The sequence below is a fragment of the Corythoichthys intestinalis genome, chromosome 10 (genome assembly GCF_030265065.1).
Source record: "Corythoichthys intestinalis isolate RoL2023-P3 chromosome 10, ASM3026506v1, whole genome shotgun sequence".
In the NCBI taxonomy this organism is placed as follows: domain Eukaryota; kingdom Metazoa; phylum Chordata; class Actinopteri; order Syngnathiformes; family Syngnathidae; genus Corythoichthys; species Corythoichthys intestinalis.
The window spans coordinates 48,749,950-48,766,871 of NC_080404.1; the positions used below are offsets into that span (position 1 = coordinate 48,749,950).

Sequence of the window (16,922 nt, forward strand, 5' to 3'; positions counted from 1 at the left end):
GTTTCATCATTTAAAGACAGATTTAAGTTAAATTTTTGCCAATTTAGGAGCATTTTAGGTAAAAAGTGACTTAGGTTCGCTAGGAAGGTTCTCTACATCAGAGCCTTCATGAGAAGTCTACTGCTTTAAGATGGCGGCTGTTTACTAACGCATCTAGTTCTTTATTAAAAATGTTGATAATGCCGCCGTGTCTGACAATTGCATCTACTTCTGTATATATGTGATATCTACCGAGGCATCATGTGGGCGTAGTTTGTAGGCTATCGGCTACAGTCGGGTATTATTGGAGCCACCTAGCATAGTAGCATCGCGTTTGCAACGGCGTCACACCCCCTTGCCTCCTCCCCACTCCTGCTCTGCTCTCTTGTCTCCGTGAGTCTGTTTTTTTTTTCAGACTTTTCTCGTGTCAGTCAACCAACATTGTAACGCATAGTAACGCACGCCTTTCCCACCTCAGTAACGGTAATGGCGTTGCCAAGATGAGAAAAGTAATTAATTACATTACTCACTACTGAAGAAAATAATGAAAATATTCTAAAACCATTATTAACGACACTGATCAGATTCTCTGGTGGCTTTTAATTTTAAAGCTTTCTTATTTCTTAATTTCTTTCTCGACTGGCTCGATGCGAGGCACACGCCTCCATCCGAGAGATTGAGAGTAATTTGACTCAACACAGGAAACCTCACCCGTGCGGCTGCCGGTGGACCCCCTGCCTCACGCAAACCGCACGCTCGGAGTGCCGCGACCCGTAGGCGATCGGCGGCCGGCCTCCGCGCCGGGGGTGTGACATCAGGGTCACAGGGTCAGGGTCCGCCACCCCCTCTGCACATGCCTGTCAGGCAGTGCACTGGAGTTTGACTGACAGACGTTAAGGTTTGATCTTGCCATAGATGCTTGGAAGTTGAAACTTCAAAGCACCACATGCGTCAATCATCATTTAACATGTTGAACACTTGCTGTGGCAACTCATTGTGTGTAAGTGAGCAGCTTGCATTTAATAAAGACAAGCATTTTCCTACTTTATTCTTGTTTAAAAATAATTTGGTGGGACAGTCACGTTTAAAATGAATTATTACATTTGAAATGCTTAAAAAACATTTATTAAAAAACATATACATACAAAGGTTTTTCTTAATTATACTTTGGGAAAAAAATGTGAAAAAATGTCTAATATTTATCTTCTCAATGCTAAATCTGAATAAATACATTGAACGCACACACACACACATACAAAAATTGAGTGGTTTTGGGCTACTTCGCGGTTTTTCACTTATCGCGGTGGGTTCTGGTCCCCATTAACCGCATAAAACGAGGGATCACTGTGTTTTTGAATTGATTTTATAGTCCGTCAATGGTAAAATATGAATGCTTTAAAGTTACAATCTTGTTGTTAAGTATATATCTTATAGTATTACATATTTTCTGTTCTTCTTTTATATATACAACTAAATAGAAATGCCGATCGATCGGGTCCGATCACGTCATTTTCAAAGTATCGGAATAGGCAAAAAAATATCGGACATGCCTTTTTTTAATATATATTTTTTAATTAAATTGTTTTTTAATTGTATTTAACATTACAGACATAATATGTTACATTCATCCAGAGTCTTTAGGCTTAAGGTAGGGTTATCAAATTTATCTCATTAGAGGCGGTAATTAATTTCTTTTTTTTTTTTTTTTAATTTATCACGTTAAAATGTTTACCGCAATTGACGCATGCGTTGCACGACCCCCTCTGAGGCATGTGCCGGTATGAGATTTTGATGGTACGATAACCGTGAGCAAAAATACCGCGGTTTCACGGTATCACGGTATTGCAATTATAGCTACAAAATGTGTTATTTTGAGATGTATGGGTTAAAAAAAAAAACTTTATTCCATTGAACAGGATTTTTTTTTTTTTTTTTGTCAGAACATAGTTGCAAATTGGAACATGAATATATTGTTAAAATAAATAAATTATCAATAAAAAAACAAATATTATAAATAAAATTAAAATATAACTTATAGACTATACCCACAGCCACACCTCAAGTTGCTCAAGATTAGAGCAAGAACAAAATAATTTCCATAAAAAAGTAAAAACACTTCTGAATAAAATTTTTAAAAATTTATACTGCATCACTTTTTTTTTTTGAGGGTGGAAAAGCTCAAGTGAAGTTTTGCCAATTTCAGCCACTGTGTCATATCTAGTCTACATGATGTCATGCCTTTGTGTTAAAAAGAACAAAGAGTTCATAAGTTAATAAGTTAGTTAAAAATGTACAAGTTAGTTAAAAATGTAAAAGTTGGTTAAAATGTAAATATTGCTGTGGAAAGGTTTCATCTTAAAAAACAAAAACAAAAAAAAAAACATTCGGAGTGAGACCTCTCCTTGAGCTAACGAACGTGGATTTGTGCTTAGGGCAAGATTATCTTTCGCAATTAACGATCTTTGATGCTACCCCCCCCCCCCTTCATTCAAGCGAATCAAGCTTGTTTTCTCACTCTGCAGCTGTAACACTCGACGAAGTTGCTCTCCCAGCTAAGTCTAGGCTAACATTCATCTTTGTAAGCTTTTAGTTGGTGTGTATAACGAATTTGAAAGGAAAATGTGTGTTTTGTTTTTGGCGAACTTTTCCATGATGCTAATCTGTTGAAGCTACTCACACATGAAAAAATACAATTGTACAACGTTTTAAATGTTTTCATTTTGTATATTACACTTACCACGATTTGAGAGCTCAATAAATTGAAGAAAAGAACGCCTTATGTTTGGAGGATTTGTTTTTGGGTTCGCTGGCTGTCTAGCTGATAGCGTCACTTTCACACACAGCAACAAACGGGAGGGGGTGAGCGCTGCCGCGCCATGCCACTTCTAGCTGCATTTTTGACACATGAAAAATAGCGAATACCGTACTACGGTCTGACGGAAAATTTTAGTGGTTTTGAAACCGCTACGTTTTCACACCTCGGTAAACCGTGAAACCGGTAACCGGCACATGCCTACCGTCGTGTCCAATCTGTAATGTTGCCGTTTTACCTATATACAGAGCTAAAGGGCAGCGTAAAATGAGTAGAGTGAATTTTGGCAGCCTTTGGAGCATTTTTTTAATTGGCTAAAGCCTTACAATCCCTCTCCCTATGATTAGAAATATTGTGGTAAGCAATGTGGGGAAGAAAGGTAGTAATTGATCTTTTTCTTAACACCCTATGTTACTTCCCAACGCAGAGAAGATATATCAATTGGTACCACTACGCACAGTCATGGGTGCACTTGCCATCATGCATTTAGGCAGAACAGTTAAATGGCTACAGTATCATTTACTGAAAGCTCAACAAATACACTAGATGGCAATATTTAGTCACAATATACAAAGTCAAATTTATCCTTTAAGAATTACAAGTCTTTCTATCCGTGGATCCCTCTCACAGAAAGAATGTTAATTATGTAAATGCCATCTTGAGGATTTATTGTCATAATAAACAAATACAGTACTTACAGTATGTACTGTATGTTGAATGTATATATTCGTCCGAGTTTTATTCATTTTTTTCCTAATGCATTGCCAAACTGTGTTAGGGTTGCGTGAGCAAGAGGGGATCCCAAAGCAGACACACAGGGGTGAGAGGAGTAATCGTTTATTGGCGATCACGAGAATGTGGCTGGGGTGGATGACTTGGCTCGTGGTAGATGAGCTGGCGTAAGACGAGGTGGCTCGGAAGGAAGGCAGGCGTGGAATCCGATGAAGGGCGCGCAGAAAACAGGACCTGGGACAAGAGCAAGGAAGTCGTAAGCCAGTGAGCAAAGGTATCATATAGGAATGCGAGAAACAACTGACGTAGGTAACAGACGAGTTGATCGGGCGACGAGGTGGAGCGTCTGCTTGGCTTTTAAAGCTGGCTGATGTTCATTGCCCTCAGGTGTGGCCGCTCCACTCGTCTGACCTGTAATCAACTAAAAACATGCACACCTGCTGGAGGTGGGCATGTCTCAGAAGGAAGGGGAAGAGGACCTAAAAAAAATGTATATGATCAGGAAAAATTATCGGGAATGATTGGAATTGAATCGGGAACAAAAAAAAAAACAAAAAAACAATCGGATCGGGAAATATCGGGATCAGCAGATACTCAAACTAAAACGATCGGAATCGGATCGGGAGCAAAAAAACATGATCGGAACAACCCTAGTTAATGGGTGTTCGTAATGTTGAAACTGTGCAGCACTACATCACTGTATGGCAGTATCTGCACTGTATGGCTGCCATGTCAACACAAAACTAAAATACCTTGTACAGGCTACATTTAAAATAAAAATGTGCAGCACAATGATTTCTAACAGCATGTTCACTTCTTTAATTGGTAGGGTGAGCAGGCGAGAGCATGGAGACCCTCAGATAGAGGAGCTGAATGTTGGTGAGGCTTCAGAGCCAGAAGGACGAGGAACTGGTGAGTGTGGAAGATAAATTGTCCTGCTACAAAAACATCATATAGTCAGAATTAAGCAGGCAAGTTAAATTAAGTTGCAGTTCTTCTGAATGCCACTAGATCGCACTAAAATTCCACAAAAGATTACGTCCTAGTCGCTAGCTCTGTGAATTGTTCATTAATGTTGCGCATTACTGTGATATATTTTCAGGGGCTGTTGCCACTGACTTGGATGGAGATGGCCGTCTGGAACTGCTGGTGTCTCATGGTGAAAGTGCAGCACAACCACTTTCTATTTACAAAGTCAACCTTGTGAGTATAAGACAACCTAAGCTGTAAATCAAATACACATATCAAAGAACCTGATACAAAATGATGATGATAAAAGCAAAAAAAAAAGAAAAAGACACCTTAGCCTTTTCGACTGTCTTAAAGGGAACCTCAAACTCATGGCTGCGTGTGATTCCTCGGACCAAGTTTGGTGCTTTTGCTAGAGGAGCTAAAGTGGTCGTGTACACAAAGAGAAGTGGACCGCACACACGCATCATCGATGGAGGGTCGGGCTACCTCTGTGAGATGGAGCCTGTTGCACATTTTGGCCTAGGTAAAAAGAAAGCTCAAGATTTTATTTGAATAACTCAGTATGAGTGTGTAAGTAAAAAATAAAAAATTGAGGGACACCTACCAATGAATTAGAATGGCCTAGTGCCTTTATTTTCACTCTTTCATCTTCCCAAGATATTTCCAATTTCCTGGATCCCTCAAAACTAGGTATATCCCAATCACACATTTTTACACCAACATATTTTTTTTGAAGATCTGCCGATACAGATTCCTGATCTGATGTGTATTAAGGTAGAAAAAAAAGCATGTTTAAATGATTTATTTATTTGTTTCATTCATCCCAAAACGATCGACAAGAGCGTATTAGTTACAGCACAAAACAAGTTTGCAAAAAAAATACATTTGGATATTCTGCCTTAGTTAAATCAATGTATGAAAAAAAAAAAATCATTCATTCATCTTCCAAGCTGAGGATCCTCACAAGGGTTGCATGGGTGCTGGAGCCTATCCCAGCCAACTACAGGCAGTAGGCAGGGCGGAATTAGGAATGTATAGGGCTGAGTTAGGAATGTACCGTACACATGAATACAATTAATTTTTTATTTAATTATTATTTTTATTTTAATCACCGTATTGGCCCGAATATAAGACGGCCCTGATTATAAGACGACACCCTCTTTTTCAAGACTCAAGTTTGAAAAAAGACTTTTTGAACACCAAATTAATTTTTATACAGAAAATAATTACAGTACATCTGAAACATGATTGTAACAATAAATTTGAGAGAAAAAGCATGTTATTTTGCTTCATTCAAATCTTAATATCTGAACATTTAAATATGTAAACTAAAGTGCAATCACATTCGTAAATGAATGGCTTCTGGTTTTTGAAAAGTAAATAAACCAATCTATTGTGATAAAGCAACAAAATTGCAATAACTGCATTAACCATCAAAGTGAAGTCTAACTGTAGTCTTGTGAAAAAAATCTGAATAAGGAAAAACAGTGCAATAAAATAATGCAAACTGATTAAACTTGAGAGTAGCTGAGATCTGTCATGACAGAACATCGCTTCAATGATATCTGGCGCCATCTAGCGTCGTGAATTGGTATAATGTCTAGACCGCGAATATAAGACGACCCCCTCTTTTTCAGTCTTATTTCAATGCAAAAAACACAGTCTTATATTCGGGCCAATACGGTACTTTATATAATTATTTTCCGCTTAATGCACTTTGTCTCGGCATTGGTTCTTCAAACCCGGAGCCTCGAGAAATTTAATTTGAAAGGTGCCGATTCTGAAACCTCATGGTCGGGTGCGTTCCCGGTGACAGTGAGTGTTTTTTGGCAAACTCTGAACGCGTCCTATACCAGAGGTGCTGGCGTCGTCATAGCATTCTGTTCGGTGGATGGTGACACACATGTCATGGTCGATGAAACCCTGATAAATACGCTTTCTTGGAAATTTGGGACACTCAAAAAATAGCTCTGAAGCCTCCAAATGCTAAACTAAATGAGATCTCAATGTACATTTGTGTGGAACTGTAGTTTAGAACAAGAAAAAACATCCACTCTTGCCGAAACTAGTAAAGCCCTTTATAAGGCTAATACAATTTCTCCTACTCCTTAAAATAGGACTCACAGTTTTTTATTGTGCTATTATGGAATCGATCGCGAGCCAGGCGAGTGGGCCGAGTTCTAGCGGCGACAAAGCAGAGCAAAGACGCTCTCAGCTGGACTTAACGACGACTGGCAGAGGGGGTGTGGAAATCGGAAATGTGACAAAAAGTGGTCGTTTCATAAACGTATTGTACTAAAACACAGCAAATGCACATGTAAGCATTTAAATACTTCTTGATTTGTATTCTCTTTGCTTGATTAAACTCCAAACTACTCACACACGGGCAGAATGAACATGTAGTAGCAATGAAGCAAATTATATTATTTTTCTTCATTCAATAATTTATATTTTTCTTTGATACCTCAAAATACTTCCAAACCACGGACATGTCGGCTGTGAGCCAATAGTATTAGCGCGATAGCGTCAGCCAGCATGTTGTTTCTCGCCGTGTTTTGATTACATCATCACAAGAGGAATAAGGTTATTCACTAAGCTTTCAGTCTACAAAATCTTTTTCACCTGATTGCGATTCTCTGAAAATGATGTCACTGGGCTCCATTTCCTGTCAAATGATAGGATTGGGAACATCTCTACACAGAACATTTTGGGTGCTGGTCCACCAAAAAATGAATGATTGGACAAAACCTAAATTTGAAGGCAAATGTCGTCCATCATTTCACCATAGATTTGCAATGGCCATGTGTCCAACTACTTTTGTCAATGTATTATGTTTCTGGTTCTGCTGTAACTGAGAATCATCAGTTGGATAATCTCATACTGTATAGCTCATGACTGCGCGATTAACAGTGATTTAAAATGATTTAAAACATGTATTTTACTACGTAATCAAATAATTATTAAAACAGATTACATACTGAAGACAACCAGATGGTGAGAAATTCAATAAGCAGGGTCAAAAAGTCCAATATGCTATGTGTAAAGTATCAGGATGTTACCTCTAGGGGTGTGACAAAATATCGAAATGGTGATATATCGTGATACGTCGTATCCCAAAAGGTTATCGATATGCTCCTGCCAAGAATCGAGATATCGTTTTAAAAAGTTGTCAATGTCTAAAAAAAATAAAATAAGCTGCTACCAAAATCTTCCACCATAATAGTGTCTCAGTTAACTCTAAGGCTGCATTGATGATGCTCGACACCCAATCCATTTAGACTGGGAACATTCGTTCATTCAAAACCAGAGCATTCAGTCATTCTGTCCGATTTTCAGGGCATTTACAAGTCACTTGCTGTTCATTTTAGGGTATTTACTAGAGATGTTCCGATCGATCGGGTCCGATCACGTCATTTTCAAAGTATCGGAATCGGCAAAAAAATATCGGACATGTCTTTTTTTTTAATATATATATATATTTTTAATTAAATCGTTTTATAATTGTATTTAACGTTACCGACATAATGTGTTACACTCTTCCAGAGTCTTTAGTTTAAGCTTAAGGTAGGGTTATCAAATTTATTGCGTTAACGGCGAGAATTAATATTTTTTACATTTATCACGTTACAATATTTAGCGCAATTAACGCATGCACTGCACGACCCACTCACGCATTGTCGCGTTCAATCTATAATGGCGCCGTTTTACCCATACAGTATATAGCGCTAAAAGGCAGCTTAAATTGAGTAGAGTGTATTTTGGCAGCATTTGGAGCCTTTTTTTAAATGGCTAAAGCCTTACAATCCCTCTCCCAATGATTAGAATAATCGTGGGAAGCAATGTGGGGAAGAAAAGTAGTAGTTGATCTTTTTCTTAACACCCTATGTTGTTACAGGTCATTTCCAGTTTAGTTTGAGTCACTGCCTATTCATTTGGATGATTCCCAGGGCACTTCCTGTTCTGTAACTCAAAATAAACAGGAAGTGACCCATAAAATACCCCCAAATCAACAGGAAGTAACTGAAAATCTACAGGTAAATGACCTTAAATGGCCCCAAATTACATCATTGCGCAGCACTGGCTGCCACTGACAGCCATAGACGTTCAATCCGTTTGAACTGGGAGGGATGTTCATTCGCTGCCACCGCCCTAGTTCGAATGGTTTGGACGTCTACTTGTGATAAACTCATTCCAATTCACAACAGAAGCTTGTTTTTTCTGTTTATTAGTTGTTTGTAGAATATCCTAGAATGATTTCCTGACTAATATATCGATAATCGTTGTATCGCCATATCGTCAGATCATCGTTATCGTGAGCTTTGTATCGGAAATCGTATCATATCGGCTTGATTGGACACCCAGGCGAGTGTGAAGTGTTTCTGGCTGGGATTGAGCGGGACAGGTGCTGCAGTTCGAATCTAGCCTGTTTTGTGACAAATTGGCAGTCGGTTCGGCCCACCCATGTCCTGGTCATCTCTCCAAGGCTTGCACTGGAAACCTTAATACATACTGACGAACCACAATTGCAAACTTCTGGCAGCATCCTTGCCTCACAAGAGAATTGCACACTTGCTAAAGGCATCAGTCACTCACCACCTCGCAAGCTCAGAGTGACATATGGGAGCAAGTAAAGATGAAATATTTTATGGCACACCTGCTGGCTAGATTTTCGTCTGACAAAATAACATGTGTTTATACCACAAATGCCACTTGAATTGGTTCTGAACAGGGATGTCCTGCTGTTCAAATGAGGTTGCTTATGAAAACACAACACAGTACGGTGCAAAATCTGTCATTTGTAAAACAAAAATAACTATAGAAAAGATACGTGGTTATTCGTGACAGTCTTGTTCAGTTTCAGTAACAATTTTTTTGTTTGAATACTTTAGTACAAGTACAGTATATTATTATAATACAACATTTTCATTTCTATACTTGCAGTGGACAAAGTCCTCTAAAAAAAACTAAGAGCTAACCGCTGTCAGCGCTAGCATAGGAGTTTTTTTGTAGCACACTGGGGCTATTTGTTCTCTTTAAATCTGTGAAAACACACGGCTAGCCTGAAACTGTTCTTCTGTAATGGCATCAAGAATCAGATGGAGCTTTCGTCACCAGTAAAGTCCTTTGCCTGAAAGTTGAAAATTGCTAATCAATGCTAACAAACCATAGAGCTCTATTCATGTATCAAATCAAAATGTTTTTGATGAAGTTTGATGAAGCAGCTGGCAAGATTTGACAGTAGCCGAGATTATTACCATCCATGCAGTTAAGACGTCTAACAACGAGCGCTACATGAATGCTTGGAGCATAGGCGGAGTTTGACTTTTGGGGCAGGGGGGCACCACATGTTGATGGCCCCGAAATGCAGTGTCAGCAATAAAATTAACTTACAAGAATATTTATGATAATAAGTTGACAATGGGCGTTTTTTTGTTTCCCATCATTCTTGAGGGGAATTCTAAATCAGGCTGCTTAGGCAATACTTTTCGCCAAGATCGTCATCCATTGAATTTGGTACGCCCGCCGGTGTCGTGCCAATGTAATTACCCCAGTCAAAAATTGTATCCCCTGGTGGGAGCCATATGGCGGTAGATTTGTGTCTTTATTATTCAATCAAAAAAAGTTGCTTTATTTAAAAAAAAAAAAAAAAAAAAGTTGCTTCAATCAAAATATATACAGTGGTGAGAACAAGTATTTGATGCACTGCCGATTTTGCTGGTTTTCCCACTTGCAAGCCATGTAGAGGTTTGTAATTTGTATCATAAGTTTTCTTTAACTGTGAGGGACGGAATCTAATACAAAAATCCAGAAAATCACATTGTATAATTTTTAAATAATAAATTTGTATTTAACTGCATGAAATAAGTATTTGATACATTACCAACTAGTAAATATTTCGGCTCTTGGTTCTTTTTTAAGAACCCCTCCTGTTCTCCACTCATTACCGGAAGTAACTGCACCTGTTTGAACTTGTTACCTGTATAAAAGACACCTGTTCACATGCTCAAACAAACAAACTCCAACCTCTCCACAATGGCAAAGACCAAAGAGCTGTGTAAGGACATCAGGGATAAAATAATAGAACTGCACAAGGCTGGGATGGGCTACAGGAAAATAAGCAAGCAGCTTGGTGAGAAGGTAACAACTGTTGCAGCGATTATTAGAAAATGGAAGAAGTTCAAGTTGACGGTCAATCTGCGTCGTTCTTGGTGTCCATGCAAGCGCTCACCTCGTGGGGCATCACTGATTATGAGGAAGGTGAGGGATAAGCCCAGAACTACACGGCAGGACCTGGAGACCTGAAGAGAGCTGGAACCACAGTCTCGAAGAAAACCATTGGAAACACATTACGCCGTCATGGATTAAAATCCTACAGCGCACGCAAGGTCCCGCTGCTGAAGCCAGTGCATGTCCAGACACGTCTGAAGTTTGCCACTGACCATCTGAATGATCCAGAGGAGCAATGGGAGAAGGTCATGTGGTCGGATGAGACCAAAATTGAACTTTTTGGTCTAAACTCGGCTCGTCGTGTTTGGAGGAAAAAGAAGGATGAGTACAACCCCAAGAACACCATCCCAACCGTGAAACATGGAGGAGGAAACATCATTTTTTGGGGCTGCTTCTCTGCCAAGGGTACAGGACGATTGCACCGTATTGAGGGGAGGATGGATGGGGCTATGTATCGCCAGATCTTGGCTGACAACCTCCTTCCTTCAGTGAGAGCCCTGAAGATGGGTCATGGCTGGGTCTTCCAGCATAACAACGACCCAAAGCACACAGCCAAGGCAACTAAAGAGTGGCTCCGTAAGAAGCATCTTAAGGTCCTGGAGTGACCTAGCCAGTCACCAGATCTGAACCCGATAGAAAATCTATGGAGGGAGCTGAAAATCCGTGTTGCCCGGCAGCAGCCCCGAAACCTGAAGGCTCTGGAGAAGATCTGCATGGAGAAGTGGGCCAAAATCCCTGCTGCAGTGTGTGCAAACCTTGTCAAGGACTACAGGAAACGTTTGGTATCTGTAATAGCAAACACAGGTTTCTGTACCAAATATTAAGTTCGATTTTTGTGATGTATCAAATACTTATTTCATGCAATTAAATGCAAATGTATTATTTAAAAATCATACAACGTGATTTTCTGTTTTTTTGTATTAGATTCCATCCCTCACAGTTGAAGAGATCTTATGATACAAATTACAGACCTCTACATGCTTTGCAAGTGGGAAAACCAGCAAAATCGGCAGTGTATCAAATACTGGTTTTTCCCACTGTATTTTCAACCAAAAAAAAGTTGCTTCAATAAAAAAAAAATGCGTTTGAATGCAAAAATAAATTTGAAACTGAAAAAACTAAAAAAAAAAAAAAAAAAAAAAAAAAAAAACTATTTTTCCTTGATTAATTTCTATTTATTTATTTATATAATTTTTTGGATTGAAGTCAAGTTTTTTGTTGATTGAAGCAACTTTTTGATTGAAGTAATGTTGATTTGTATCTGGGCCACATTTTGGCTTGGACATTTTTGTCCTTATTATTCAATCAATATTCAAAAAAATAGATTTTCAAAAAGAAAAAACATTTCAATCAAAAAGTTTTTGAATGCGAAAAAATATTTGAGATTGAAAAATTTGCATTTGAACACTTAAATTTTTCATTTAAAAAGTTTTTTTTTTTGATTGAAGCAATCCTTCTTGTTGTTGGGCCATATTATGATTAGGACATTTGTGTCTAAATCATTCAATCCCCATAAAAGTTGCTTCAATCAAAAAAAAATATTAAATCAAAGAAAAAAAAATAATTTTGTATTATTTTATTATTATTATTATTGCCCATGAGAGTGTCATGTAATAATTATGACGGTCTTATGACACCGCTGTCAAATAAAGTGTTATCTATTACCCCAAACAAATCAACAAATAAGCCGCACTGGACTATAAGCTGCAGGATTCAAAATGAGGGAAAAAAGTAGCGGTTTATAGTCCGAAAATTACGGTAGTTATAAATTATAATCCAAAATAAAGACACAAAAATCCTTCATGTAAGTTTATTTTGAATATATACTCTTTAGCTAATATGACCTATTTAGCATCTAATTAGACTTAAGTACAATCACATTATTTTTACTGTCTGCATTTGCCCATACAAGGAAAAGACATGGCCACAAATGTGGAAGTGTACTGGCCAGATGGCGTCTCAGTTGCCCGACCCTTGGAACCATCAGAGATCAATTCTGTGCTGGAGATCTACTATCCAAGAGATGATTATGAGGTCACTCCCACTGTGGAAATAGAGGTACAATGTTCACTCATGAGCACATCAAGTCCCACACATTTGGAGCATAAAAACACATTCCATCTCTGTTTTTCAAGACTCCAGGGTAACACAGGCTTTCTCTTGCAGTGTGGTCCTGGCTTTACACTGAATGAAAATGGGCGCTGCATTGGTAAGTTAAAATTTACACATGGTTTTGTAGTTTTGTGTTGGAATCAAGTTTGGGGTCTTTCCTTCCTCCTTTGTCACCTACTAATCCTCAGATAAAGATGAGTGTACCCAGTTCCCCTCTGTGTGTCCCTCTGATCGCCCCGTGTGCACCAACACCTATGGCAGCTTTAAATGTCGTGCCAAGAGGAGATGCAACCAGGGCTTTGAGCCCAATGATGATGGGTCTGCATGTGTGGGTGAGTGACTAAGGGGGGAGTGAACAAGGGGTAGGCAACTTTTTAAAGTAGTAGTACCATTTGATTTGATACACTGTGATCAGGGGCGCAACTACTCATTTTTGTTAGTGTATGCGAAATGAAAATTGCCCCCACGTCCTAACCGGCACTAACCGAGCAGACATCAGCGGCGCCACCAGAGGGTGGCCACCACTGGCCAACCCGCTTGCCAGTATATCGTTAGATTGTTGTAGCATTAGTTATGGATTTCATCCCAAATGAATGTATTTATTTTGTTTTGTTAAATGTAGGGCTGTCAAATTTATCGCATTAACGGGCGGTAATTAATTTTTTTAAATCACGTAAAAATATTTATCACAATTAACGCATTCACAGTTCGACTCATTCGCGCATTGCCGGAAACAGCCTACAATGGCGCCGTTTTACTTCTATACAGAGATAAGAGGCAGTGTCAAGTAAGTGGAGTAGATAAAAGCATTCATTGGGGCCGTGCTTTTAATTGGCAAAAGCTTTGTCATCTCTCCCACAGCAACTATAAATATTGTGGGAAGCGACGTGGGGAAGAATGACAGGAGTTGATCTTTTTCTTAACACCCTGTAGTGCAGGGGCGTCCAAACTTTTTGCAAAGGGGGCCAGAATCGGTGTGGTAAAAATGTGGGGGGCCGACCTTGGCTGACATCCTTTACGTAGAACAATATATTTATGCAAATTTTAGCGAGCCATTCTGTGTGTCACATTTGCTTTATTTATTTATTTATTTTTTAAAATTAATAATTTCCACAAAATCTTGCAAATAGCCTTTGTGGCGTTCTCTTTTATCTCTTGGGCTCTTGCAAAATACTGCTGCTGTAAAATTAAACTAGCTTTAAATTGCTTCAATTTCTCGCTACGTTTCCCTGTAATCTTGTCGTACATGTCAGCTTGTCTTGTTTAGTAATATCGCCTCACATCGAACTCTTTAAAAACAGCGACTGTCTCTTTGCAAATGAGGCAGACAGTTTTTGCGTATTTTAGTGAAGAAATAGTCCAATTTCCACCTATCCTTGAAGCGTCGGCTGTCACAGTCAACTTTCTTTTTTTTTTGTTGTTGATTGTTGCCATTTTAGAAAATTGGGAGTAAAGGGTCACGTGGGGTAATGTTGCTTAGAGTGCTGCTGCCTTTAAGTGGGTAAATGAGGAGCAGCATTTAGTGTGTAAGCTACTTCATATGCTGGTAGCAGTACCGCTGACCAATTTATTAGGTCTGTGTGCGGGCCAGACATTATCGATTTTATGACACAGGCTGGGGGCCGGATGAAATTTGACCATGAGCCGCATTTGGCCCCCGGGCCGCACTTTGGACATGACTGCTGTAGTGTATCCAACGCAGAGAAGATATAGCATTTGCAGCCACCACACACAGTCATGGTTGCACCACTTCCCATCATGCATTTGGGCAGAACAGTTAAGTCGCTACAGTATCATTTACTGAAAACTCAGCAAATACATTAGATGGCAATATTTAGTCACAATATACAAACTCACCTTTATCCTTTAAGAATTACAAGTCTTTCTATCCGTGGATCCCTTTCACAGAAAGAAAGTTAATAATGTTAATGCCATCTTGTGGATTTATTGTTGTAATAAACAAATACAGTACTTATGTACAGTATGTTGAATGTATATATCTGTCTTATCTTTCCATTCCAACAATAATTTACAGAAAAATATGGCATATTTTAGAGATGGTTTGAATTGCGATGAATTACGATTAATTAATTTTTAAGATGGGATTAACTCGATTAAAAATTTTAATCGTTTGACAGCCCTAGTTAAATGTACACCTTATGCCTAATATATACATAACACAATAAAACAGTATTGTTGTGGAACTCAAAATGTTGACTGGACAGTTACGGACTATAGTAACATCAAATATTACACAATACACCAAAATATATCAGTACCCGTGTCCGTAAGTCTTTCTGATAGTTTTCCCCTGACCTTTTTACTGCAATAATATAATGAAAACCTGAAATTATGGCTTTTAGTTTTGGCCACCCCAAGATTTTAAGTGGCCCCATCTGGCCACCCCTATGAAAAATTTCTGGAGGCGCCACTGGCAGACATACACACAAACCTGTTTTTGGTCGCATCTTTGCCGCTTTTTTAGTATGTTAGTGATAGGATGAATCTGATAAATGTCACTTTTTTCAATTACCTTCACAATTTTACTTGAACTTGTTTTAGTTACGTTGTAAGTAACAATGAAGATGACTATTACCTTCAAAAATATTTTATTAGCGCTTCCTGACTTAACTGTAGTCTACAACTGTACTGTGTCAAATACATAAAACAGTAAAACACAGTTTTCAACAAAAGTTCTGAGTAAAAAAAAAAAAAAGCATAACAAGAATTTCTCCGTTGATTCAAATGCTGTTGGTTGACATTTTTTCGCTGATATACTGTAGACTAGAGTTGACACAATGGCTACAAATGGTGAAACTTCACTTGAGCACCCCCCACCCCCTTTTTTTTTTTCTTGCTCTATTCTTGAGCAACCTGAGCTATGGCTAGTCTATAAGTGCTATTTATTTTAATATTTGAAATATGTGATATTTTTTGTTAATTAATTGATCTATTTTAACATATTCATGGACCATTTTGCAAATATGTTCTGAAAATTAAAAAAAAAAAATTCCTTTTCAATTTTTTTAACCCATACATCTCAAAATAACACATTTTGGAGCTATAATTGTAATACCGTGATACCGTGAAACCGCGGTATTTTTGCTCAAGGTTATCGTACCGTCAAAATCTCATACAGGCACATGCCTAGTGGCACAATTAGTGGTTGACTAAATACTTATTTTCCCCACTGTAAATTGTGTCAATGAATATAATAGAATTAGAATAGAATAGTCATTATCAGCAAAGCATTGTCAACAACAAAATTTGACTTGGCACTCCAGTATAAAAAATATGTATTGAAATTTGAAAATAAATAGAAAACTACTAGTATATACCCTAACTTTTATTGTCTTTAAACAAACAAACAAACTAAACAACAAAATCAAATAAGAAGGCAGACTGTAATGAATCAGTTTTCTTTATCAGTTTATCCAATTTCCATCCAATCCATTTTAAAGCACACGCTTGTGTGGACAATTTACAGTTTTAATGGGAGTTTGTGCAAAGACTTTAAGGTGTTATATGAATATATGTGGTTTCTTTATAAAAAGAACTGAGACAACTTTACTGTCTAACAATAACTCAAGCGCTAACGTGCTTCTCCAAAACACAATAGAAACGGACACTAAATACGCTGATTAGCATAATCACTAACTAGCTTAGCGCTCTGTGCTAAGTAGTAACGTCTCATCAACAAAGAATACAAACAATACATTTGGCTTCATTTACTCACCTCTGACAGAGGCAAACTGGATCTAACAACACGCAAGACAATCTTATTCGCGACACTTCCTATTATTATTGATTCAGCAACCAAACCTGAGTGAAGCAGTGAACTCTCTCTCCCTTGCTCCAATCACTGGCGTGCGCACAGCCTCGTATTACACACAAACACTCCCTGTCCCAGGAGTGATTGTGGGTTTGGGTGAATTCCTCGTGACGGCGCCCCCTGTCAGCTCGCGCCCATATGTGCCGCATATGTTGCTCAAATTGTAGTTGCGCCACTGACGGTGATCACAGTTTTTACAGAAATCGTCCACTATGGAATTATTTCATATGGACCTGTAAAAAAGCAAAGCTTGGA

General features: G+C 38.4%; 1 protein-coding gene across 1 annotated transcript in view; it reads left to right on the forward strand.

The window, feature by feature from the left end:
• crtac1b (cartilage acidic protein 1b) overlaps positions 1 to 16,922 on the forward strand; it is an 82,388-nt gene that overhangs the window by 61,999 nt on the left and 3,467 nt on the right. Inside the window, exons 9-14 of the mRNA XM_057849091.1 lie at positions 4,353 to 4,435; positions 4,626 to 4,726; positions 4,850 to 5,018; positions 12,636 to 12,781; positions 12,890 to 12,932; positions 13,024 to 13,167. Of these exons, the coding sequence (XP_057705074.1) occupies positions 4,353 to 4,435; positions 4,626 to 4,726; positions 4,850 to 5,018; positions 12,636 to 12,781; positions 12,890 to 12,932; positions 13,024 to 13,167 (686 nt within the window). The remainder of the gene's footprint in view (positions 1 to 4,352; positions 4,436 to 4,625; positions 4,727 to 4,849; positions 5,019 to 12,635; positions 12,782 to 12,889; positions 12,933 to 13,023; positions 13,168 to 16,922) is intronic.